We start from the raw sequence: 27,509 nt of genomic DNA, 5'->3' as shown, positions 1-27,509 counted from the left end.
TATATATATATATATACACACACACACACACACACACACACAAACGCACACACACTATATAATACATATACTGTTAAAAGATAAACTGAGGCGTATTAAAAATCTTAAGAGTTTATTTGAGCAAAAACCCATTTGAATAGAGCACCACCAACTTAAAGCGGTTGAGTGCTTTGGTGAGAGGAGCCATGGAAACACATCTAAAGAGAAGATGCAAAGAAAAGAAAGTATTTGATTGGCTACAGCTTAAAGCCTAGTTGGCTGTTCAGAACTGGCTGTCCTTAGCATTTCCATCTCGTTACCTTGAGGCATTTACAGGTTTAGATTTACAGGTTCGTTTACTAGGCCGCCAGGGCATTAAAGTCACATCAGTCTAACGGCCTCCTTGTTTAATTAATTTAAGAATACTCTGTTTCCAGGTATAAACAAATATCAGCTCTGGATCACTTCTGAAGGTCTTTTATGTAGTTATATAGTGTTGGCTTGTACTTCTAATGGGCAGGTCCTACCACCAGTAACAAATACATTAGCATAGGATTAGAAACAAAGTGTGAAAGTTGAACTATTTATTACTAATTTCTCAGATTTAATTTGTAAATTTAAAATTATATGGAAATGAAAACTTTCAGCTATCCGATATTAAACGTCATTTTGAATATTAAATATTACATAGTGTAAAGTATGCAAAAGCCTAAGAGAAAAGCTAACATTTAGGTTAAATCATTTCAAAATGGTGTTCAGGCTTTTTTGTTTTAAAGATAAAGAGATCTGGCCTTTCCTTCCTTCCAAGGGGAAAATGGCAACACAAGAAACCACACAGGTAATATGGTATTTATGATTCTAATTCTAGAACCCATTTCACTTTAAATTCAATCAAATTAAAAATCTGTTCCTGAAGAAACTGACAAGACAAAACTCTCACAGTTCAATTTCTTTGCAAAGACGGGCGGGAAGGTTGAAATGCATGAGGCCTTGCCATTCCTCTGAAGTACAAATGCTATGATAGGACAGCTTCTCCATGGTGACCCGGTAAATGCACTCCGAATGACGAATTCTATGATACATCTGGAAAGCAAATCCAACAGAGAAAAAATAAAGAATGTTTAAAGTAGTTTTGTCATTAAAGTTCAGAATTTGGTATAAAAAAATCAGAACTATAATTGGATTCACTGTTACTTTCCATTGACTACTATTACTACACATATATTTCCATGTACACTGAAGATATCCATGACACGTGTGACTTTGAAGATACAAATAGTTTTTAAAAAAATTATATCTCCTTTTTAAAAGACTTATCGAATTCCGTAACAAATGTCTTTTTGCCAGACATTATCTCTGGGTAGAGAGATTACCTGGTACCTTATTCTCGGACTCCCAGCCTCCAGAATGGAGAGAAATAAATGTCTGCTCTTTATAAGCCACCTGGTCCATGTATTTTGTTACAGCAGCACAAACGGACTGAGACAGAGACTAAATGAGACAGGAGTTAAGATATTTTTTTCTATGTCTCCTTTTAAAAATATTTAGCTTAATTCTTGGTGATCTCAAAGTCCTCTAGTCCAGGGAGTTTGAAAAATGTTCGATTGTAAAGTTCTTTACTGGTAACATAAATTCAAAGATGCATGCGTGGTAAACGTATACTCCTTCAGCAATTATATGCACATGCCCTGTGCTAGGATATTGTTTATATTACGAAACTAGCTAAAATAGAAATTTAAAAAGATAAAAATAAAAAGTACGTATTTTTAAAATATTTAATTTTATTTACGTAGTAAACAAGACTCTTTTCGTTCATACTAAACAATTATATATTTTGAAATGAAGCACTATAGTTGTATGTTATCAACCGTCAAGTTTTTTCTTTACTACTTTGTGAGATGGTGGCGTCAAGTTTACCACTTAGAAACAGTTGTACTATTGGAGAAGACTATGCCAAAGAGTATGTGGATCCAGATGGAATAAAGGTAGTATTGACTGTTCTTAAATATCACACTTACAGTTTTGCTCCCTAATGACTAACACTTTTGACTGAAATTCAGACAAATTTCCATTTTCCCTGATGTAAATCAGTTAATCTTGCAAACTAATCAGTTGCATCTTTATATATTATCAATCAGGTTCAAAACCCATGACACTCAATGAAATTATTCATGGGGAAGATTTTAATGAATTGAAAGCTGTTTCATAAAATAAAACTTTTTAAAAATTCAACTTTTGAAGACAGAGAGGGAAAAGGAAATAAAAAACGATGGAACAAACAAAACAAATAACAAGTTGGTGGACTTATACCTAAACATAAAATGTGCCTGGTCTAAATATCCCCATTAAAAAGAAAAGGTTATCTGACTGAATAGAACAGCAAAACCCCAACTCACGCTGTTTACAGGAGTCCTACTTTAAATATAAAGACTCAAGTAGGGTAAAAGTAAAAGGCTGAAAAAGATATTTAACATTTAACACCAGTCTAGAGAAAGTGGGAATGGCTGTACTTGTATCAAATAAAGTAGATTTCAGAGCAAAGACTATTACCAGGGATAAAGAAGGTCATTTCAAAATGATAAAGGGGTCAGTTCATCAGGAGAACCTCATACTCCTAAGCGTATATGGTCGGTTGCTTGTCAACGAGGGTGCAGAGGCGAGTTAGTGGAGAAAGAAGTCTACACAACAAAGGGGTCTGGATCAATGGGCACCGGTGGGCCAAGTAAACAAACAAATGTTGATCCTTCCCTTGTACGATACACAAAAATTTACTCAAAATGTAAACCTATAGAACTTCTAGAAGTCACCATAGGAGAAAATCTTTGTGGTCTTACGTTAGGCAAATATTTCTTTGATACAATGCTGAAAGCATGATCATAAACAGAACAAATCATAAATTAGACTTCTTCAAAATAAGAAAGAAACTGTTAAGAGAATGACAAGCCAAACGCTGGGAGCAAATATTTGCAAATAAGCAACGTGATAGATGAGTTGTATCTAGAATATATAAGAGAACTATTAAAGCTCAATAAAAAACAAACCAGACAATCACAAACAAAAAATAGGCAAACAGTTTGAGAAGACACTTCACCAAAGAAGACATGGAGATGGCAAATGTGGAGAAACTGGAACACACACAACGATATTGGGAATGTACAACCACTTTGGAAAACGGTTTGGCAGTCTCTTAAACATCCCCTCATCGGATGACCCCACTGTTCTAGGGATTTACTCGAGGGAAATTAAAGCGTACGCCCACACAAAGACGTGTGCAGCTTTATTTGTAACAGCCAAAAATGAAATAGCTCAAATGCCCATCAACAGGTGACTACATAAACAGCTCATATCCGTTCAATGGAATACTCAGTAATAAAAAAGAATGAACTACGTACACACACAATGTCATGGATGAATCTGTGCTAAGTGAAAGAAGCCAGGTAAAAAGGAGCACCGATTTTATGATTCCAATTATAAAAAATAGTTCTAGAAAATGCAAAGTAAGTTATAGAAAGTAGGTCAGTGGTTACTTGAAACTGGGGGATGAAGATGGGGAGGGTCCCATGGGAGGGATCACAAAGGGGCCACAGAAGCTTGAGGGGGTGATGGGTACATCCGCCATCTTGATGTGGTGATGCTTGCACTGGGCTGTGTGCATATACACCTGTCATACTGTATGCTCTAAACGCACGCAGTTCACTGTACGTTTATAAACCCCAGTAAAGTCTTTTTTAAAAAGTTTGCTCCCAGTCTTTGTAAAGGTATGTGATAATTTGTACATGTGACACACAAATTTCAGCAAAAAAAGTCACACGATGGTGATGAAAACATCCGTTTTCAAAGCACTCTGGCATGAGTTTATTTGGAAAAGCAATTACCTTCTTTTTCAGTGTTAATGTTGCTTGCAATTTGAAAGTTCAGATTAAATGCTTATTTCTTTGAAAATTTCTAAGTAACAAAACATTGTCATTTGTCATCAGAAAAGATCAGCAATTTGGAGTTATCTTTTTGTGAAAGAAATATGTGTAAATAATCAGTGAACTTAATAACTATTGCAAGTACTTTGCCTCATAGCAGCAAATCCTCGGTAGCACAATGGAAATGAATGTACATTGCAAAGCTGTCCTCCTGATATGGTTGAGGAAAAGCCAGGATGGGGCTTAAACGTGCAGGCTGGACACCACTGTCACCTCCTCCTCCTTGTAGAAGGCCCACTCTGTCACAGGGGACTCCACACCCTGGACAAGACACAACCACCTGATGCAGGAACTGGATGAAAGCTCCATCCGTGTGTGACCAGTCAAGAAACTGTAGCTTCTTTAATATCATTTACCTAAAAGAAGTGCTCACATTTCCCTCCTACCCCTCAATGGACTGCCACTTGCCTTCCACTCGAGCTGATACTGTAGGTTCTTGCAGGAGGGTAAACAGTCAACAGGACTTACTCAGTATTTACCGTGATTCGGTATTACCTGTTATTCAGTGTAATTCTATGGGGGGGGCGGGGTGCTAGTAAAAGTAGCTATTATACGTTAGGCAGCAAAATAATACTGCTATACAGTCACGAATACTAGTGGGCACTAACTCTGTGGCAGGCAGCGTTCTAAGTGCTTTGCATGCACTACTTCACGTAACTCTCACAAAAATACTGTCATTTATCATTTTACAAGCTTATGACCTCCAATTGGAATAAGCTATATTTTTATTTATTTTTTATTTATAAACATATTTATAGTTTCAAGAAATTTATAATGTTTACAAATATATAAATTATTCAATTTAGATTTATTTTTATTCTATTTTGTGTTCAGTGTAGGGAAGTAACGTGAATTTTAACTTTATGGCAAAAAATAATTAGTTTTGGCAAATTTTATAGCTACTTTGGTCCCCATTTTCTACATGACCTTCAATATGAATAGTAGAAAATAATATAATGTAATATTATTAGTAAATGATTTTACCGTATTCATCCTACTGCAAATTACTTTTCTTTATTTTATTTTTTTAATTTTTTTGCAGTACGCGGGCCTCTCACTGTTGCGGCCTCTCCCGTTGCGGAGCACAGGCTCTGGACGCGCAGGCTCAGCGGCCATGGCTCACAGGCCCAGCCGCTCTGCGGCATGTGGGATCTTCCCGGACCGGGGCACGAACCCGCGTCCCCTGCATCGGCAGGCGGACTCTCAACCACTGCGCCACCAGGGAAGTCGCCTACTGAGGATTATGAATGAAGTAGAAAACCATGCTGCCTAAGTTGATTTTGCATGAACTGCCTATGACAGCTGAGTAGTTAATCTTGGGCTCCCTGTCCAGCCAGAAGAGACCGCAAGGAGAGGTGGCTGCCATTTATTCTGACGGTGTTTCAATCTTAGGCTCTAGGATATGGAAAAGTCACAAAAGACAGAAGAAAGAGGACCTGGAAACAGGAATATAACCTAACATATTTCTACCACATGGTAAAAATGCCACCACTTATAATTTTATAAAATGGCATCCCTAAATATTGGCATCCAAGAATACTTAGCGATGCTTCAGAATGCTTCTCTTGTGCCTGTTTCTACAATAGTCATTACTCTGAGTAGACATGGTGGTGTCTGGAGGATGCCCTAATATTATTCACGTCATGACAGGCCTGGAATCACTTACAGGTAAAGCAACTAAGAACCAGACTCCGGATCACCTGCCTGGGTTGAATCTCCTCTCCAACTTTCACTAACGGTACACCTTTAAGTAAGTTACCTAATTCTCTGTGCCTCAGTCTCCCAGGTACAGACTGTGGACACTGCAGTGCCCAAGCCAGGAAGAATATGAAGGTTCAGTGCGGTAACACACTTAAGGAACTGAGAACAAACTCGGTCAAGTGCCGTGAAGCTCTCAGCGCTGTTGACAGCTACCATCTGCTCATCTCTGATGACACCAGCACTGCTGCCACTCCATGTGGCTCCTTGATGTCAGTCTGGTGAAGGATTCTTGAGCGGCAGGGGCATCTGTGCCGTCTTGCAAGTGCCGACTGTGCACATCACCACACAAGTCTGCACTCAGTATGTTACGTGGGAGCTTGAGAGAGCCCGTAGTGGGAGCCCGCACTCCACAGAAACTGGGGAACGCTACAAATAAGGCCTCTTCTTGGGTAGAGAGCAGGCTTTACCAGCATACCACTGGGTATGGGCGATCCACAAGATAAAAGTAACTTAACTTCGGCTGTTGTAAACTGTGCACTCTTTTCCCCTTTCTACACAATTCCCATTTCCAACCTAATTGACAAAATATTTGCTAGAGTACAAATTTTCAATATGATGTTTGTCAACAGCATTAAATGATATCGTTAATAAAATTAATTTGGTCCCCTAAATAAACCTAAAATGAAAGACACACTCCACACGGGCATGAGCAAGAAGCCCTGTGCTATGTATTCAGCGGCATAAAACAGTGCTGCGGCGGGCGAGAGGAACACCAGACCCAGCACAGGCTGTGCTTCGTGGTCCGGGACTTGAAGGCCTGTGCGGGGCGAGAGACCTCGCTGTGGCTGCTGAGGCCAGTTACTGAACTGAGGACTCTGTAAAGAGAGACGGTCACGTAAGTCTCCTGCAGGGCAAGTAATTCCGGGTCAATTTGACTAAATAAGTAAAGATCAAGTAAATAAGTAAATGAATGAATGAATGAATGAATCCAAGAAAGAAGAGACCAACACAAGGAAAAATCAACAGATTTACGCCCCCTAAGAACTGAGTTGATAAAAAAAAGAATTGAGTGATTTAAAGTATACTGTTGGGCTTCCCTGGTGGCGCAGTGGTCGAGAGTCCGCCTGCCGATGCAGGGGACACGGGTTCGTGCCCCGGTCCGGGAGGATCCCACGTGCCGCGGAGCGGCTGGGCCCGTGAGCCATGGCCGCTGAGCCTGCGCGTCCGGAGGCTGTGCTCCGTAATGGGAGAGGCCACAACAGTGAGAGGCCCGCGTACCGCAAAAAAAAAAGTATACTGTTGAAAAAATACACCATTTGATGTGTGACTTCCTTCACCTGCATGGTTATTCTAGTTTATGGAAACCACAGCACCAGATGCAAAGCAATGATATTTTTTCCTTGAACAAATTCTAGGTAGAAGTGTTTACAATGCTGTCTTTCTTAAAGACAAGTGAAGCACAGCATAGCCAGGGTTCCAGAGCCAGGCTTACACACATTCAGAGCCTGGCTCTGTCACACACTTGCTGTGAGACCTTCCACAAGTCACTTAAACGCTACGTGTCCATTCTTCCTCCTGTCAAGTGGAGCTAATGGTACTCAGGATTGCTGGGGGACTAATGGGCGAGTTTTTATACGTCAGGTGTCCACAATAGCGCCTGTCCCAGAGTCAGTGTTACAGCGATTCAGGGGACTTCTTATATTACAGTCACCCTAATAGTCACCTTCTGGTAGAGAAAAGACACGCAGTACTTGCTGGTTGAATTCAGGAATGAATAAGGTTTGGACCATTTATTAAATCTGTTCCTAGCCAATTGGTTTCATCTTAATAACAATTTTCTCCACCTTCCTTTAATGTTAAATGTCTCTCGATTCAAAATGTACACAGCTAACCTGCTTTTAAAGGACTCCTTTTTTCTAGGCAAAAGATATAACAGGTATTTACTATCCTGTTAGCTTTTTGCATCATATCAAATTATTTCTTTAAAATCACATGTATGAGTAAATTAATTGGCTCTTTTAGTTTTAAAAATCTCTTTCACTCTTTTTAAAGGGTTACCGTTCCATTGACAGTACTATCTGTCAAAAATAAAATGGAGATGCTGCCAGTCAGAGACGTGCCCCTTTAATCCAATAAAAGGGGTGGAACCTAAGAGATCTACAGGTGAACTAAAGAAGAATAAAGACATATTGCCTCCCGGACAGGCCTTTCACTCAAACAAGACCACTGAGCTGAACAGTAAGAGATGCTCTTACATTATCGCATTCAGTATTAGAAGCCTTTTACATGTGGTAAAATGCTCCAGTTAAGGATATAATAATCTGTTCGGGAGCAGAAATATTTTGAATTTCCCAGGACCAACCTGTTTAGTCTGACTTAGTAGCCAGCGATTACAAGGCACTTCACACTGCACAACGCTTCTTCATATTTGCGATCTAAACAAATATTCATGTATATTCTCTACAAACAAGTAGAGCATTGAGGTAAAGCAGGGAGCCGTGGATATGATGAATTGCTTGGGACAATGCTAATACAAGTTGTTGTTTTTAACGAATCTTCATAAGATGCTTGGGGAAAAAAATGTTCAGAACCGCGAAGCAGACTTGCTCAAAGAAACATCCCGTAAGCGCCCGAGTGAGGACAGGAATCCACGTCTTGGCCTTTACCCTAGAGGTCAACGATCTGACATCCTCAGCTGAAGAAAGCGCTGAGAAACTCTCTTGTAAAGAAACCAACTGCTGGCTTATTGAAACTGACATAAACTGGGAGTTGTTCGCTTTTTCTTTCTTCTTTAGAAGGATGCTTGATTCGACAAAGCCAGTATTACTTTAAAGAAGGTATGTAAATTGGTCTTTTTTCTGAATTGGAACAGAAATAACCCCAAACTGGAAGGCCAGGGAAGGGAAGCGGAGAATAGGAGGTACCCTAAAGCTGCAGCATCAGAGGCTGTTACTCTTTTTGAGTTGGAGAAACTGTCAAAAACTACAGAATTTTTTTAAGCTTTCATGAGGAGAAGAAATACTGCAGTTAAAAGAAGTGGTAATTAACTCCACAGAGAGCTGAAGCTGCATTACTTGGATTTCAACGTGCACCTTCAAGGCAACCAGCCCTGGGTCTGCTCAACCTGGGAGAGTTTTACATCCGGAGCCTGCCAGCGGGCGATGACTTACTACAACCGTGGCACATACACTACCTGTCATTGTTGGAGAGGAGAAATAATTTTGGTGAGTTTCAAAGTGTTTATAAAAATTACAGGGCTTCCCTGGTGGCGCAGTGGTTGAGAGCCCACCTGCTGATGCAGGGGACACGGGTTCGTGCCCCGGTCTGGGAAGATCCCACATGCCGCGGAGCGGCTGGGCCCGTGAGCCATGGCCGCTGAGCCTGCACATCCGGAGCCTGTGCTCCGCAACAGGAGAGGCCACAACAGTGAGAGGCCCGGATATCGCAAAAAAAAAAAAAAAAAAAATTACAAGTCTGTTTCACTACAAACGAACTCCACTAACTTTACCCTAAATAATTAATGTAAAAATAGAATGCCTGTTAACTTATTCATGACTTTTCAGAAGGAGTGTTATTTTTCTTGATTCAGTTTGGTATGCAGCTTGGTATAATCATTTAATCGTGACTGAGTCCAGGTTTCATGATGCAACAATCAGCGTTCAGAAGAGCTTTGAACCCACTAGGCTAGCTCGTCTCACAGCACAGCTGAATCAATTCCATAGTACTGAAACTGACATTTATGTATTCTGGGAAGAGCACAGTAATTCTTCAAGGGACACACGAAGACACGGAGAGATTATAAGAGGGTCAATTTCCACCGCCTTAACTTTCACACGTACATTTACCTAAAAATGACCTTTTCCCACATCCCATTTCAAATCACCCCTTTCTCAAATTGCGCTAATACATATCGCTCTTAAAGCAAAGAGGTAATTTAAAATTTAAAATACTGGTGTTAATAAGGTCTAAAAGTGGTTTCTAAAGCTTTCATAAGACACTGAAGGTGGACCTAAATAAATTTTCAGCTGATAAATCGTTGAAAATATTTTTTGATGATAGAATTGTCAGTACTTTTCGGCCTCTTAGCTCAGGTGGTGTTCAGATTAAGAGTAATTGCCATAATAAAACTCTTCCTGTCCCCATCTACCCAAAACGAACACAATTCTTATGGCTTCCCTAAAAATAAAAGCGACAAGGACAAATAAAACTGACGCTGAGTAGTGGGGACCACATTTCTCAACGTCAAAGAACAAAGTTCCAAAGATGGAAATGAAATGGCTGCGAGGAATTCCGTGGCGTTTCACGGAGGTATTGATATGCAGACAGGGAGAGAGAGCACAAAGGATATCGAGGCTTCTGTGTAAACTCTCTTCTAAAATAGTGAAAAGAGGGGCAAGGACGTTTCAGTGGAGAAACCAGGCAGATGCCTCAGTAACAGAGTAGTAAAGGTCAACATCACCAGCAATGGGCCACGAGCCTTCCCGCAGCGGCTGCCACGAGAACACAGTATCTGCGATAGTCCTGTCAAATGATAACCTTGATGCAGTCATGAGGAAATGCCAGACAAAACCCCGAAGAAACACTCTGCAAAACACCAGCCCATACACTTCAAAAATGCCCAGCTCATGAAAGACAGAGTAAGGAAGGGTTCCAGATTAAAGGAGGTTAAAGGGGTCTGCAGATTAGACAACAGTACAGTACCTGTTAGGGGCTGAATTGTGTCCCCCCAAATTCATATGCTGCAACCCTACTCCCCAGTACCTTAGATGTGACTGTGCTTGGAGTTGGGGACTTTAAAGCAGTGATTAAGGTAAAATGAGGTCGCTAGGGTGGGCCCTAACCCAACATGACTTGTGTTCTTGTAAGAAGAGGAGAGTGGAACAGAGACTTGCACAGAGAAAAGACCACGTGAAGACACAAGGATGAGGAAGGCGTCCATAAGCCACGGAGAGAGGCCTCCAAAGAAACCAAACCTACCAGCATCCTCGCCTTTAACTTCCCGTCACCCGAACTGTGGACAAATAATGTTCTGTCCTTTGAGCCACCCAGTCTGTGGTATTTGTTATGGCGGTCCTAACAAACTAATACAGTACCGAGGTGAATTTCTTTATTTTTAATTATGCAGTAGAAAAAGAAGATGTCCTTGTTTGTAAAAAACACAAACTGAAGCATTTAGGGGTTATGAGACATATTGTCCGAAACATACTCTCAAATGTATCAGAGAAAAAATGATACCTATGAATGAAGGAGAGCGAAGGAGAAAGAAAGAGTATCAAAGCAAAAATGCTAATATATTAACATTTGGGGGAACATGGGTAAAGGTATAAGGAAATCCTTTGTATTATTTCTGCAACTTTGCTTTCTGTCTGAGATTATTTCAAAATAAAAAGCGTAAAAAATTTATGGCAAGCCTAGTTTCATTCTAATGATAGGTAAAATTTAAGAATGGGTACATTAACTATTTTTGTTCTAAGCCACAGCCATCTCATTAAGAAACAACAGTTTTCAATAATGTATACTTTTCATTTTTGATAATTATCAAAATTTAATAACATGGTTGCTTTGATCACATATACAGTAATAATGACATAATACTATAGGTCAAAATTAATTTGTAATCCTTCTTATACATGTTTGTTTTAGACTATTATCCTAGGGTAATTAACAAAATAAAGCATAAAATATATTAGATTAGAATAAACTTTTGTGGCATAATAGAAACACATGTTCAAAGACAGAAAAGAATGATGCTAAATTTTTCAGTTGTAAGAGCTAGTCACTATGTTTTTTAAGTGGACTTAAAAAATACAATAAATGTCAAGTTGTTCTAATACATAGAGTCCATCGAATACATTTAAAAGTGATGAAAATCAATATTTAGAATATACTGGAATTTACATTCTCTGAAACTTTTAAACTAAACAGAACAAATGTAGGGAATTCCCTGGCAGTCCAGTCGTTAGGACTCCACATATTCACTGCCAAGGGCCCGGGTTCAATCTCTGGTCAGGAAACTAACATCCCAAAAGTTGAGTGGTGCAGCAAAAAAAAAAATCAAAAGGTGGGGGTGGGGAAAAAAAAAAAAAAAAAAAAAAAAAAAGTATACTGTCAATATTTTTATTTACGAGGAGATACATAGGTACAGAAAATGTTTGAAGTAAGAAGTATCTGACAACTGCACTAGTTTATTTCCGATGGGCCGAGTAACAATAAATATCCCCACGTGAGGGCCCAGGTGATGCAGAGAGGGGACGGGTGCTCTTACTAAACAGCACTAATCGCATGGTAAACAGTTATCCCTAGTCACCAGAGTATTTTTTTTTTTTTGCCATTTTTGTTTCTCTTTTAACTGTTTCCACTAGTTATGTGCTTGTTCCTATGGAATTCCGTCCTATTTCCAAAAAGACAGTTTCTCTAAACTACTAAGGTGATAATTCCCATTTATGTTGATTTGGCTTTATAAAAGGTTACTAAAATTTTCCTTAACTTCAAAATTCCGGTGATGTCATTAGAGGATTACTAGCGTTTATAGAATACTAAATGTTTAATTCATTTAAAATATAAAAATTTAAAAGAAAGATGATACGTTCAACTGTTTTAAAGTGAGACTTCATAAAATAAATGGAACCTCATCTTACTATTCAGTAAACAGGGTTGGGCCGTTGTGAGGATTAAATGAGTTAACATCTACAAGGCATCTGACAAACGTGCTGAGTGGCTGCCTCACTTTTCCTCACAAAGGAAACTTTCCGGGCTGGTGTTAAGACATGAGTCATTACTCTCTTTTTGTGTACAAGAGTCTCAAGTGCGGTACAAGTGACAAACGCTAAGGGTTTGGATAACCCTCTCATGCACATCAGTAGATTATCAGGAAATGTAAACCTTACATTCGAACGTTTTACCCTTAGGTTAACTTCATTTTTCTTTTTAACAAATTCACACACTGAAATAAGTGTAAAAATTAGGAGATTTTTTTTCTTCCAAGGCATTTTAAGGTATTTCCTAAAACATGCACAACCAGGAATCGCTGTTTGGGGTTTCTAAAAGAAGTGGGGGGAAAAAAAAAACAACCTTTATTTAGAAGGTTATAAAATTTAATATTGAGTAGTAAAAAAGGTATTTAAAAAGTATTACTTACATTGGCACAGTGTAAGGCTAAAGCACAAAAGACAGCAAACATTTTGAAGTTGTTTTCGTCCGTCTTAGAGAAGGCACTACCGCTGATTTTGTTCACCATCTGCACCACGCCTATCACGCTGCCCCGACTCACGATGGGCATGCACAGGATGTTCCGGGTCGTGTAGCCTGTGTACAGGTCCACCTCTCTGCGCGAGAGTCAAGGAGCAAGACGACAAAAGGAAGAACAGGCAGAAGAAAATAAACCACACGTTCTATCGTAAATCTCAATTCAGTTTTGCGTCTCTTACAATTAACTGTAATGGAACTGTTAGCGTCTAAATTCAAAGACCACGTGACATCTGCAAGTGTTTTATTAAAACCTTCTCAAAAATATTCTAATGAACTTGTTCCGTTTTCAAGAGAGTTTTTCAGAACAGTAGTATATATTTTGCAAATATTTTCTCACAATCTGTCGCTTGCCTTTTCAGGTTCTTAATAGTTGATCCATACATTTTTATATAAAGGCTTTATATAAGGATATGTAAATATTTTCAATATTTAAGTACTTTAATAGCAAGTTTGTTCCTTTAAGAAAAAACCTGAGATTTTCAGCATACTCTTCACGTATTGATAAAATCTATTATGGGGATACAGCTGTGTTTATATGCGAGTCGTGAATATCTGACATTAATCAATCAGACGCCTGAAAAGCCTCCTGTTGCCTATGGTATTTAATTGTCTCTTGAAGGAAGCCCAGCGTCTGAATGCACAGAGCACTGCTGCCAAGACATGTGAGCCATTACTTTCAGTGGTCAGGGCGTCAACCTTGGGATTTCAATTTTGAGACATTTATTAAAATCGAACTATATAAACTGGTTTCTAGTTCTCCAAAGACACTCAGAACAAAATAAAAAATCTTTATAAGCCATCCTAATATCCACTTCAATAATATCCAATAAAGGCTGCAACTTACTGAGTTCCTACTTTGGGTCATATAAAGTTGCCAGACCTTTTATGAATATTTTAAAAATCTTAATCTTAAAAAAAATAACCCTACAAAATAGGTATTACTGTGCTCATTTTAAAGATGAGAAAACAACTGACGCTCCAGATTAAGTAACTTACTCCAAGTCATTCTAGAGCCAATAAAGGACAGAACCAGGATTCAAAACAAGTACTTTTATCACTATGTGTTACAGCCTTTGAAGGTATTGTTTGATAAAGAATATGCTCAGGACAAAATGATGCCACTATAATGAAGAAAAGTAACTTTATAAATGTAAACTCTTGCTCTTTAGTTATTTTTATGACATTTCAAACCCCTGAAGCTGGAGATAATTAATGGTTTAGAATCCATCATTTTATATTGACAAATACCTGAAAACACTGACTACTGATAATAAGCTGGTTCAAAGACAGTATAACAGCACCAAGTGGGGAAAAAAAAATTGAGTTGGGACACAAAGAACTAGGGCTCTACCTCAGAGGCTTCGGCCAAGTGGGACCCGAAAGGAGAAACCGACGGAGGACACAAACTCCTTCTTACCTGTTAAAGCGTGGGTCAGCATAGGCATCTGGAATGTTCAGGACTTCCCCTGTTCTTGCTACTTGACCAGCAATTCCTTTCTCAATTGAAAATCTGCACATATAAAAAAGAGGAACATGCTAATTAAAATACAGATGTAAAATAATTTGAGACATTTCAGTACCACCAAATATTGAATAAAACAGATTGCTTTACTTTAAATGCTTGCATTAGTTTTACATTTACATACTCTAAATCATATTATTATAAAATACATAAAGGTAAAGCATAAAAACACTGCAGAGTAACCACTTGAGAACATTGTTTTAAGATATAATTCACGACGTATTAAATTATACTGAATCACAAGCTGAAATTGAAAATTAACTAGCATTCTCCCGCACTGACCAATCATAATCTTTTATATTTGCAAAATACCTTATAATTTACAAGATGCTTCAACATAAATTTTCTTAATTAATTCTCACTGTGAACTGAGACCCATATGCGTTCGATAACTTGCCAACACTCTTAAAATATTAGTGAATGCAGGTCAACGCCAGGGTACGTTCCACCACCCATGTAACCAAAACCACAGGTTATCTGTGGTCTCTGAGACACAGGACTTGAATTTTAAGGCATTTGCAATACAAGTACTATACCAAAATAACACAATTTGCAACTTGTAGTATTTTTACTCCTCTAATTTGTTAAATTTAAAAACAGCCAGAATACAGGCATTATCTCACTACACTTAAATGTTTTGATATCTAATATCAGCATTTTTATACATAAATATATTCTAACACAACACTGTAAAGCAATTATACTCCAATAAAGATGTTAAAAAATATCCTTATATTTATAGTTTTTCTCATTACGATATTATAATCAAACACGGATTCATTCAAAATTTAGTTAAGATGATTACAATCACAATATCTACATATTTCAATAGCTCAAAAATTACTTCCATAATATTACATTTTCAGCATTATAGAAAATAATCATTATTGAAATAAAGCTCCACCCTAAGGATTTCCCTAAGGAAAATTCAAAAGAGAATTGACACCAAAGAGAACTAACTTTCTTAAAGCACCAAAAAGTGAACCCAACCTTGCACTGCATAAAATGCGAGGTTGTTTTCGCCTTGGTTTTCTTGTGCTTTGAACAGCATGACCACAACAAATTAGAGTGCCTTGAGCAGAGCAGAAGAATCCACTTCATGGTTTATGCTTATTTTCTTGGTCTAGGAGTAGCTCGGTGTGGTTTGCTATCTCGGGTCAGTGGAAGCCATAACTGAGGGGCCAGTCCTCACATAAATGGCTGGCATCGCTTGGTCAGCCGAGAGAGCTACAGCCAACCATATCCCCCTCACTTGTTTTTCCCACGCTTGTAAATACAGGCTCCCAAGTTAACGTCTTCAAAATGAGATCGATGCCAGCACTGTTACGGAACACTCAAATCTTCAGCAAGAGAAATGACCTTACCTAAATGACTATATCCAGACTGATCTACTGAGCTCCAAACAAACAAACAAAAACTAAAACACTTCTTAAAAAACCTAAATGGTGCCTGTAAGGCAGAGTTATGTGATTATGGAATATAGGTTCTATTACCCCAGGACGATAGAATGGGAAGCACCCAGTGGTGGGCAGTAGTGAGGCCCAGTGCAGACCACATTCCATGTTTCCTTGTATGACAGACGGCCCAAGTGAATAGCAATTCTTATTAATAAGGAACAGCATTTTACTAGCAAGTTGTAACTACCAAGGTACTTTCGAGTACTATGCGGAAAAGTAGTTAAACGATATATATCAATATAAAGCAAAAGAAATGCAAATATCTAAAAAAAATACAATTTCTGAATGTTATGCTTGATTCTTAGCAGTTCTGTGACAGTACCCCTTGTAGGTGCCCAGACTGTCATAGGACTGAGCCACCGCACCTCTACCAGCCAAACTCCATTCTGTTCACCTAACTGACAACAGCTGCCACTTAAAGAACGAAGAAGGCTTCAGTTTCAAGATGCAACAAAAGTGTTCTCTGTGATCGATTAAGCCAACTGTTGGGTATAGAATAATGTGCTGAAGTTACCAAGTATACCAGGTCAATTTCCACTATGGTCTGGACTCTGAGACAGCGCCGTGAGCTGGGAAGGGTGGGGTCCGGATTGTTTAAGTACACCTGCTCCTAGACACAGGAAACCTTGCAGACTCCAGGTGGGGTGCACCTTTACCTACCTGGCGGCACTAGTAAGTTTTTCCAACATGATTTCCAAAAGGACCGCCTCCGGAAGACGGCATTTCCAGGAGTGACGCTAAAGCTTCCTAGGCGCGGTTTCGCTGGCACTGCAAGGTCATTCCCAGAAGCACTACCTTCAGGAGGCGGGTCCTGGTGGGAATGATATCACAGTATGACAAGTACTGTCAGCACACCTGTGAATAGGCACAGACAAGTGGGTAACAGAGCACCTGCACAGCCGCCAGCACAGCGACCGACACGCTACTTCCAGCTGTACCTTATTTCTTTGGTCTTCTTGAAGACAGGTTTTCCTTCCTTTTCCTCTCCGATATCAAAAAGGTCCGAATATAACTCCTTGCTCTTATGGTCTACCTGGAAAAGCGCACAACGATCGGCATTCACCAGGTTTTTTGCATATATCTAAAGGGAAACGAGAAAACAAGAGTAAGCCGATGAGAGATTCACAGAGTTTACAGGTAAACTTTATCAGAAATAAATATTAATTTCAGCTGCTCTATAATGTAACTGGGTAGGAAATTAGCATTATAATTAAATAAACACAGGCATGTAAATACAAAAAATAATATTCTCTGTCACTGTCAAGGTGCTGACACTGGCAGCCGCTCTCCACCCATGCTGTGGGGGCAGATGTTGGAATGTTACAACACTCCTGGGTGGGCTGGAAAGCAGCTACTGGCATTTCTCCCTGAGAGCCTGTCTGCCACCCTGGCTACTTTTCCAGAGCTTCTCAGGGCTCCCTGATGCCCTAGCCTGAGCCTCTGTCAGCTCTCAGGCCGGCACCCGTTCTGACTGGCTGGCGTTTACAACATACCAGTTGTAAAAAGTATGAAATGTGTGTCCAATAAGACACACAGTGTTCATATTTACATCAGGTGCATTTTATTTGCTGCACTAACAAGAACGTGTAACAATTAGTAAGTGTTTACTATGTGCCAGATAGTTTTTATAGACTTATGTGCATTAATTCACTTAATCCTCACAATTAAGGAAACTTAACCTCCTTTCCACACATTAGAAAAACTGAGGCACAGAGAGGTAACTTCACTTGTCTGCTATCGCGTGGCTAGTAAACGGATCTGGTATTTGAACTCATACTAGCTGTTTCCACGGCCTATGCTCTTATTATCAAATGTGCCTTACCATTTCTGAATGGAAAATTGTGGATTCATATTGTCATGCATTTGTTCATCAATTCCCTTCAACAAGTACGTCTTTGATGCCTAACATTTCTCACTGTCCCCAGTGGGCTGGGATTACAGTTATATCACAAAAAATTGTATTTACCCATATTCAGAATTCTGGCAACGTCAAGATGATAGACATGAAACTATTGCTCAGAGAAAAAGAATTACTTCTCAGAAAAAGAGCCATCACAAAGTCTACGCAAAAGGGACATAGGCCACCTTGTGGCCAGAGGAAAACATATAATCTCATGTAAAAATACCTTATAGATTAAATAAAAAGAAATCAGAGTGGGTTAGGTACCCTGGTTCTTTCTCATATTGTATCTTTGTCTTTCCTGCTATTATAAGCTGTACTCATTCACTCAGCAAACACTGGCTGTGCCTTATACGCCGTGGACCAAGTACTGGGCGTTATGAGTGTCAGAATTTCCAGGTGACCTGTCTCGGCCACAAGCTGACTGATGAGGACCCCATCAGTGGAAACTGCTTCCTTTCCCCCACGGTATCCCGAACGCCCAGAACCAGGCCTAGAGCAGAGGACGGCTAAAGTCCACAGGCCATTTAAATCCACCCCATTGCCTGTGTGTGTAAATAAAGTTTCACTGGGACAGAGCCACGTGCATCCTTTATGCATGGTTCACAGTTGCTACAACAGCAGCGTGGAGTAGTTGCAACACAGTGCGGCCCACGAAGCATAAAACTTTACTACTGGCCCTTAAAAGAATTTGCCAGCCCTTAGGTTAGGACATATAAGAGCTCTCAAAAAATACTTGAGGAGGAGGGACAACGTGACGGTGGGAAGGGAGCTATGGTGTCACCGCTGGCGATCCCAGAACCATCACCCGTCTATTCTGCACACTCACGCGATCTTGAGTTATTAAGTCATAATAAATTATCTACAGGGACATCTGCATCCTTAGTGGTCATGATGGCTGCTTGATACTTGGGCACATATTTAGGTCAATAGTTATAAAAATCTGGATGAAATGGACAATTTTCTAGAAAAGGGAAATGAATTCAAAAGGAGTTGTAAAATCTGAATGGAATCAGAATCATAAAGACAATTGAAATACTGTAAAAATAATTTCTTCCCATAAAAGGCAGCAGGTCCAAATGATTTCAAATACGAATTACTCAAGAGTCTTCACGAATAAAGTCCCATCTAATTTAAATTGTTGTAAGTTCAGACAGAACAAAACTTCTCCAGTTATTTTTACAACCCCTGCTATGTCACTGATACTAAAAATTGACAAAGATACTATAAAAAAGAAAATCACAGACCAATTTGCCTTGGAAACAGAAGGAAAATTATAAATACACATATTAGCAAGTCAAACAGGAATAAATATTTTAAAATTTCCATATTTTAAAATTACACTCTATTCATAACTGTCCAGTATTGTAAAGTCTACTGTTATAGTTCATAAAGCAATAAAACAAAGGAGAAAAAGCAAATGGCTGTCAAAAAATATATGTAATGAAATTCAGTAATTATTCATGATAAAGTTTTAGTGAAATGGGAAGAGAAGAAAAAATATATATGTACATGTGTATGTATCGGTATGCATACACATCCTGATAATATGTGACAATATCAGTCCTCATCATACAAAATGATAAAATAGCAGAATTAACCAATTAAGACATCAAAGTTATGAACAAGACAAAGACATGTTATCATAATTATTAACACACAATTAGGTAAGAAAAGCATGAGTATACGTATTTGAAGAGACAAAAGTTTTACTGTTAGGTGACAAGGTTACTGAGTATGTTGAAAGGTCAAGAAAATCAACTGAAAACAATGACATGCAATAAGAAAGACTTCCGTTTTAAGGTGAGTGACTCAACACATGTGTACTTTTTCATTCTCCCCGAATATTAAACTTCCAGTTTGAAATGACACTCACATACCGGAAAAGAGTTAATAAAGAAATCCTAGGCATATTTTGGTAATATTGATGAACTCCAAGCCTCAGAAGGTCATTCTAAAAGCCATCCCCGCTCCTACACACATTCTCTCTCACACGTGCACAGACACACACATGCACACACACGCACACAGGTTTACTTACAAGCGGAAGATAATTTTTGACAGCAACAGAGGATTTAAAATTCAGTGGAAATATATCTTCAAATTTCTAAGGAAAACTTGTTTTAAACTTAAAATTCTTAACCAAGTCAAACTAGCATTCAGTCATAAGGCAAAATAAAGACATTTCTCAAGCGCACAGGTGAGACTGAGCAAAAATAAACAAATAGATAAACTCAAGAAAGCATGGGAAGACCTGGGGTACAAGAAAAGGTGACGAGCAAAGAACCCACTAAAACTGTAATGAAGCTGTACAATTCACTAGGAAATGATATGTAAGGAGTTACAGGTGTAATATAAAAAAGTGAATGAAAAAAAGACTTAAAATATCTGGTTGTGCCCCCAAAATATATAAGATTAAAATGTAAAAGAATAAGAAGTAAATTTATGCTGTGTTTTATCATGGACCACACATACGTGAGCTGGACAGACAGAGAAGGACATATTCCTGAAAACATAATTTGAGGCCCCAGGTCCGGCAATTACAGAAGTCTGAAATTTCAAGGTTTTCAGCGATAAGGGCCAAGAAATCCCTCCTTTTATTCTCTCAAACTAATCTGAGTTAGGTAGTTGACATCTTTTGGCTTTTACACCAAAGAGTCCAAATTAACAAACAAGATCAAGGCGAGTCTCATTTGAGAGAGAGAGAGAGGGAGGGTGGGAGAAAATATTCATTAATTGAATTACAGATGAGGAAGGGAATTTAAGTACAGATGAGAAGAATATTTAAAGTGCCCATAAATTTATAAAAATTAATTGGAAAGTCTCATTCATTAATTTTCAACTAGCCGATGAACCACCTCTCCACGGAGAATGTGAAAACGGTGAAGGCATTTCTATTTGTGGTGGACCGGCTGCTGATGAGTCGCTCTTGGCATTTAGTTCTCAGAGGTTAAAGATGCTGAACACCTGCAATGCTCAGGCCAGTACTGTGTAAGGAGGAGCGGGTCTGCCTAAAATGTCAATATCACCCCCCACTGAGGAACAGTATGTACATTAGGAAAACTATATCCACGCTCACTGGTGCCTTTCAACAGTGTTCTTAGGTCCTAGCGAACACATTAAAAAACAAAAAAGAAATAGTGTAAGCATTGGAAAAGTAGAACCACTGCTCTCATTATATTTATAAACGATTTTCTTTCTTGAAAATCCAAGACTGTAAACTGAAAAAAACCAGCTTAGCAAATATGGAGAATCAAAGTCAACACATTCAATCTAGAGAGATTTTTAATTGAAAATAAGACAATGTTTTTGTATAAGAAGACTACATATGCTAAAGGTATCAACTCTACTTAAGATTTTATTAAATTAAGGTAGTTCCAATACAAATCATACACCATGATGAAGAGGGATACATCACAGGAATGCAATAGACTAAAAATTTTAAAACACATGATCATCTTAATAAATACAGAGAAAATGGATGTTGACAAAATCCAACGTCCAGTTAATATTTACAATACTCAAAAAACTAGGAATACAAGGGAACTTCCTCACCCTGATCAAGGCTACCTATGAACAGTCCACAACTAATCCATCTACTTAATGGTGAAAGACTGGAGAATGGATGCTTCTCCTCTAAGATCAGGAACAAGACAAGGATGTCCACACTCACCATCTCCTAATTCAATATTGTACCGGAGGATCTAGCCAGAACAATTATGCAAGGGAGGAAAAAAAAAAGGTATACAGATTAGAAGGGAGGAACTAAAACTATAACCAATTACGGATGACATGATCTTGCATATAGAAAACCCTGAATAATCCACTAGGAAACTATTGGAAGTAATGACTTCATCAAGGTTGCAGGATACAGGATCAAAATACAAAAACCAATTTCATTTCTATATATTTTCAATGAAAAATGTGAAAATAAAATTAAGAACACGATTTCATTTCTACTATCACTAAAAGATAAAATACCTAGGAATAACTTTACCAAAAGAAGAGCAATGCTTGTACTCTGAAAATTACAGAACAGTGTTGAAAAGATTAAGAAGAGCTAAATAAATGGAAAACATCTCATGCTGATGTACTGGAAGTCTTAATATTATTAAGATGGCAATACTCCCCAAATTGATCTACAGAGTCAACAAAATCCCTACCAGAATCCCATCTGAATTATATGTAGAAACTGACAAGTTGGTTTCTAAAATTTATATGGAATTGCAAGGTGCCCAAAACAGCCAAAAAAATAATTGAACCCGGAGAACAAATTTGTAGGACTCACACTTCCTGATTTCAAAACTTTTTGTAAAGCAATAGTAATGAAGACATGGTGGTACTGTCATTAAGCTAGACATATAGATCAACTGAATAGAACTGAGACCCTAAAAAGAAACCCATGTGTCTACGCTCACCTGATTCTAACAAGACCACATTTAAAGGGGAAATAATAGTCTTTTCAACAAATGGTACTGGTAAAACTGGATAGCTACATGCAAAAACAATGAAGTTGGACCCTTACCCCATAAACAAAAATTAACTAACATAAGTCAAAACCTTAAATGTAAAAGCTAAAGCTATAAAACTCTTAGAAGAAAATATTGGAGTCAATTTTCATAATATCTGATTTGGCAATGGATCCTTAGATACGACACCATACGCATGAGCAACAAGAGATAAATTAGACCTCATCAAAGTTAAAAGCTTTTGTGCTTCAAAAGATACTATCAAGAAAGTGAAAAGATAATACACAGACGGGAGAAAATGTCTGCTAATGATACATCACAGAAGGGAGTGGTATCTATAATACTTGATGAAATCTTAGAACATAACACTAAAAATTAAAGTAAAAAGCAGCCAATGAATCTGAATCTTTCATCACATGACAAGATGTTCAACATCATTAGTTACCAGGGAAATGCTATAGTCAAAACTGCATTGAGGGGCTTCCTTGGTGGCGCAGTGGTCGAGAGTCCACCTGCCGATGCCCCGGTCCGGGAAGATCCCACATGCCGCAGAGCGGCTGGGCACGTGAGCGATGGCCGCTGAGCCTGCGCGTCCGGAGCCTGTGCTCCGCAACGGGAGAGGCCACAACGGTGAGAGGCCCGCGTACCGCAAAACAAAAACAAACAAAAAAACACATTGAGAGAGCACTTCACATCTACCATGATGGCAAAAATCAAAAAGTAAGATAATAACCAGTGCTAGTGAGAACGTGGAGAAATTGGAACCCGTGTGCTGGCAGGAATGTAAAATGATACAAGTGCCACGGAAACAGTTTGGCTGTTCCTCAAAAAGTTAACCATAGAGTAACCATATGACCTAGCAAATCCACTCTTACCTAAAACAACTGAAAACAGGTATTAGAACTGAAAATTGTACCCAAATGTTCAAAAGAGCACTATTTACATTAGCCAAAATGTGGTGATAGAGAGGCGACAGCTAACATGGTATGAAGTTTCCTTCTGAAGTAATGAAAATGTCCTAAAATTGACTGGTGATGGTTGCAAATGTCTGTGAATAAACTAAAAACCACTGATTTAAACACTTTAAATGGATTAATTGTATCATACAGGAATTATATCTCAATAAAACTGTTTCTTAAAGTATAATATTAATAACTGTTTCTTGTACTCCTTGTACAAGCTCTATGTTGATCCATATTATATCTACACATTTTCATATTCTTCTTAATACCTTTCATTGCTTTACAGATTCCTTAAATTGTGTCTCAACCAAAGAGTTATTTTTTTTTTACTGTGCAATCAATTATTCTCTTTTATTGTCCAAATACAGCTGAACCTTGAACACGGCACGCGTTGGGGCACCGACCCTCTACACAGTCAAAAACCCCTGTATAACTTACATCGCCCTCCACATACGCGGTTCCTCCGTATCCACGGTTCCACACCTGCAAATTCCACAACTGCAGAGCGTGTAGTACTATAGTATTTAGTACTGACAAAAGTCCACGCATAAGTGGACCCATTCAAGCCCATGCAGTTCAAGGGTCAACTGTAAAATCATCAATGTAATTAATTACAGAAAGAATGTGTAAAAGTAATAACCCCTAATATTACCCTCAGTAAACTGTTTCTACAAGACACTGAGCATATCACACTCCATACCTGGCCTGCCATGGTATCAAAGAGAAATTGATCAGTGCACATCAGAAACCTGGAGGTGAAAAAACCCTTGTTGCACAGGATGACTATTGTTTGAGAAAGACCAGGAAGATGGGAAGGAGAGAGAATATTTATCAAAATAGACAACAGGGCATGAAAAGCACCGAGCAAGCCAGCCTGGCACCCATGGGGTACACATGCACTTCACTTCGACTACTAGAAGCCACTTCCTCCGTGGAGTCTCTCCAGGGCACTAAAGCAGCAACACTACACGTGGTGGAAAAAAATTCTATTTCATATGGCTTTCAACCACAGTTGCCTGTGAGTCTTCTAGAAGAGAGAAATAATTAAGACTAAAACTAAGTAGAATGAACCTCAAGATCAGGAAGAATCCACTGGAAATTCCTAATATAACCTATATGCAAAAGGTATTCTGAAGAAATCATAAAGAGAAAGTAAACGTTTTTCCAAATTAGCTCTCCACTAAATAATCAAAAACTCTGAGGTGTTTTTCAAAACACTATTCAAAACCCCTCCAAAATTAACAGAAGTGACAAATAAATCAAGGCGACGCCTCCAGATCACTAAGCATCACCCTTTCATCATATTTAAAACAGCATGTATGTCTCGTACATTAAAATGTTCCACCACATATTAGGACATGAATCTAAGGATTAAATCAAATCATTTTCCAAACAGAAGGCAACCTACCATTATGTGTTCAAGTAGAGAATCTATTGCAACTATGTTATCAAAATACGTTCTGAAAAAAAGGGAGATAAAACCTTTAAGTAATGTTATTAGAACAAAGAACATGTTAAACTTTGAATGCATTTCCCAATTTTGTCTACATTTAAATAAAAAACATAAAGGTATATGTTGTTTGATTTTTGTCCTTTTGTGGAAACAACCAATAATATTATTTTAAAGAGAGAAATGAAAGTTTATCATTGACTTTAGTATAAGGACTCTAATTCCGGAGGCTGCATTAAGTAATTATTTTATCAGTAAGTATTCAAGGTAGGGAGAAAGTTTGGGGCATTTAACTTAAACTATGAAGAAATAAAATTGGTTTCATCAAACTTAATACCTCACAAATAACTTTGATCTAAAATAAAAATATTTAAATTTGCTAAATCTCATTAATATGCTAAAAATGTAAATTATCACTGGAAAAACTCAAAAGTTAAAATGTAGTTTAATTGTACTAAGAAAGCAAGGCAATTCATTTGAGATGAGATATCAGAATACAAATAATGGCAAGGACCTGACCACTTTACACAAGTAAAATATATATTCATCATTTTGAACTGCAAGTAAATATTTGGGAGGCATATGGTATATACATTAAAATGTAGACCAGAGAAACAGAGGAACCAACAGGCACGTGTTACAGGGAATCTATAAAGAAATACTCTTAATATAGACCCGATTGGCAAGGTACTGCTTTCAGTTTAGTTTTGTGAGAATTTAGTAATGTATTCAGGATTAAGATAAGTTATAACAATAAACAATGCCTTTTTTTTAGAAGAGAAATCATCTGGCTTGAAGCTACTAATACGCTTCGTTACACCATCCACTGAGGAATATCCTGCAAGGAACAGGGGGAAGCAAATGGGTTTCCCACCGGGGAACAGATTTAAGGTGTCACATGAGGGTTTTAATTGGACTTTGGGAGACCTGCAAAGTATTCAAATACATTAGTACGAGAACGTGCACAGCTTCCCTTCCTAGGCGTTTCTGAAGTAGTAATACCATGTGTCCCAGAGATACTGTTTAATTCCATCTCAAAGAAGATAGTTGGCCTAGGGGATCAATAGAGCACTCCCTCAGTCCCATACCTCTTTAATTTTATATTCCAAAGCACAAAGCAGCAACTTCAGAATCATTAGTGATGAGGATTACTAGACTTGGTGATGAGTTGGTTATGAAGTGTGCCAGGGTGACATGTGAGCGAGAACGCAGTCAGAGTTGTGTTGGAGGCCTTGGAGGCACAGGTACATCACACCTTGGGTTAACTTGTCGGAGGATGGGACCTGAAGTTACCATGTCCTGGGGCGTTTTAGATTTCAACAATTAAGCAGATGGGTCAGATAGATACGAGAGCTTCCCTGTAGCAAGCAAACCCAGTATGAACCTGAAATTTAATAAATATCTGTAATTGCTTCCACTGCCAGCCCAAGGGAGTTTTTCTAGGTCAAACTGGAGAATGATATCTGAGCTACTATACATGAGATAATTAAAATGATAATATTAAGAGCCTGTTTTAATGTACTGACATTTGTTGAAAAGGCCAGAGAGGACTATTTGGAAAATAATAAACTAGGACATTTCCTCTCCTTCTACTGCTGTCAGTTTTCTCCCATGAAAATAGAAATATCAATACTTAGTGCACCTCTCTAGATAGTCTCTAACACCTTCTAGTGAGTCTGTTTAGAAAAGATATACCAACTTGCAAATTCAGATCATCACATATACATCTGCGATCCTTCACTTGTAAAGTGAACGTGGATGAGGATGTAACTCTATGATCCAAAATACGAACGACCATACTCACCTTACCACTCGCCTAATAAAGATTGGTCTTCTGTTACTGACTGCACTAGATAGTAATCTATCACTGTCAGAGCCTGCACTTAATCTAAACTGTTGATCAATAAGAGCTACCACATCCCTGGACACGAACACTTACTTTGATACGTCGAGTAGAAAGTCATTCAACTCAGTTTGTTTGGCAAGACCTCTGCATACCTGCCATACAAAATAATGGCTATTAATTTTAAGGGAGTTCTGCTTATTTAAGAATAAAAATTCCAGAATACTAGTTACCTTATTTATTTAAAAAGGCATAACACAATCACTACTTCAATGCTTTTAAAACTGTATTTGGGTGCATATCCTACCTACCTTCAATACTGTCAGGTCCAGGAAGCCCTTGCTTCTCATACCATTATCCTAAAATATATATACATTTTCTCCCTATCAGACAGTCCCTCATCAACCTGAGTTTGCTGAAACGGACTTAAAGGAACAAAACGAGAAAAAGTGGAAGATACAAAATAGAATTCTATTGCTGCCATGTTCCTGAACTTAAAAGTCTAGTTCTCGGGAAAACTCCATGCAGTTTGTGATCTTTTAAATTAGATCACATTTTCAAGAGAATCAGGTATCTTAAATAACAATTAATGTTTAAGATTAATGTTTTCATATAACACTTAGTTTAGTGGATGTTTTAATTTAGGAAATGGAGTCATAAAAATATCAGTGTTACTGCCAGGAGGAGGTCATTCCTGGGCTTTCAGTGGAAAACAAAAACCATGATAGGAACATAAATAATTTAACATTATATGTAAATATATAAAAATAATTAATTGGAAACTATTTAAGGCAGGGAGTAAGTAAATATAAGCGAATAGATCAAACATTTTAGAAACAACAAAATACCTAATATCCAAAAACAAAGCACTGGGTTACTTGTTAACCTCCATTCCGTTCCCCAGTGCTGCACTCCAAACACCCTTTTCTCCTAGGAAGCCCCTGTGAAAACATCCCAAAGACACACCTGAACCTGATGTATGGCTACTGAAGCCCAGGCAAGAT

General features: G+C 38.2%; 1 protein-coding gene across 1 annotated transcript in view; it reads right to left on the bottom strand.

Annotated features, from left to right (window-relative positions):
* PDE10A (phosphodiesterase 10A) overlaps positions 1-27,509 on the bottom strand; it is a 108,934-nt gene that overhangs the window by 46,906 nt on the left and 34,519 nt on the right. Inside the window, exons 6-12 of the mRNA XM_024763635.1 lie at positions 27,472-27,509; positions 26,602-26,660; positions 24,621-24,672; positions 16,820-16,962; positions 14,320-14,412; positions 12,793-12,979; positions 920-1,062 (exon numbers count right to left, since the gene is read on the bottom strand). Of these exons, the coding sequence (XP_024619403.1) occupies positions 920-1,062; positions 12,793-12,979; positions 14,320-14,412; positions 16,820-16,962; positions 24,621-24,672; positions 26,602-26,660; positions 27,472-27,509 (715 nt within the window). The remainder of the gene's footprint in view (positions 1-919; positions 1,063-12,792; positions 12,980-14,319; positions 14,413-16,819; positions 16,963-24,620; positions 24,673-26,601; positions 26,661-27,471) is intronic.

Source organism: Neophocaena asiaeorientalis, unplaced genomic scaffold (assembly GCF_003031525.2).
Source record: "Neophocaena asiaeorientalis asiaeorientalis breed wild unplaced genomic scaffold, Neophocaena_asiaeorientalis_V1.1 scaffold704, whole genome shotgun sequence".
NCBI classification, from domain to species: Eukaryota; Metazoa; Chordata; class Mammalia; order Artiodactyla; family Phocoenidae; genus Neophocaena; species Neophocaena asiaeorientalis.
This window is presented reverse-complemented; position numbering and strand designations above follow the sequence as displayed.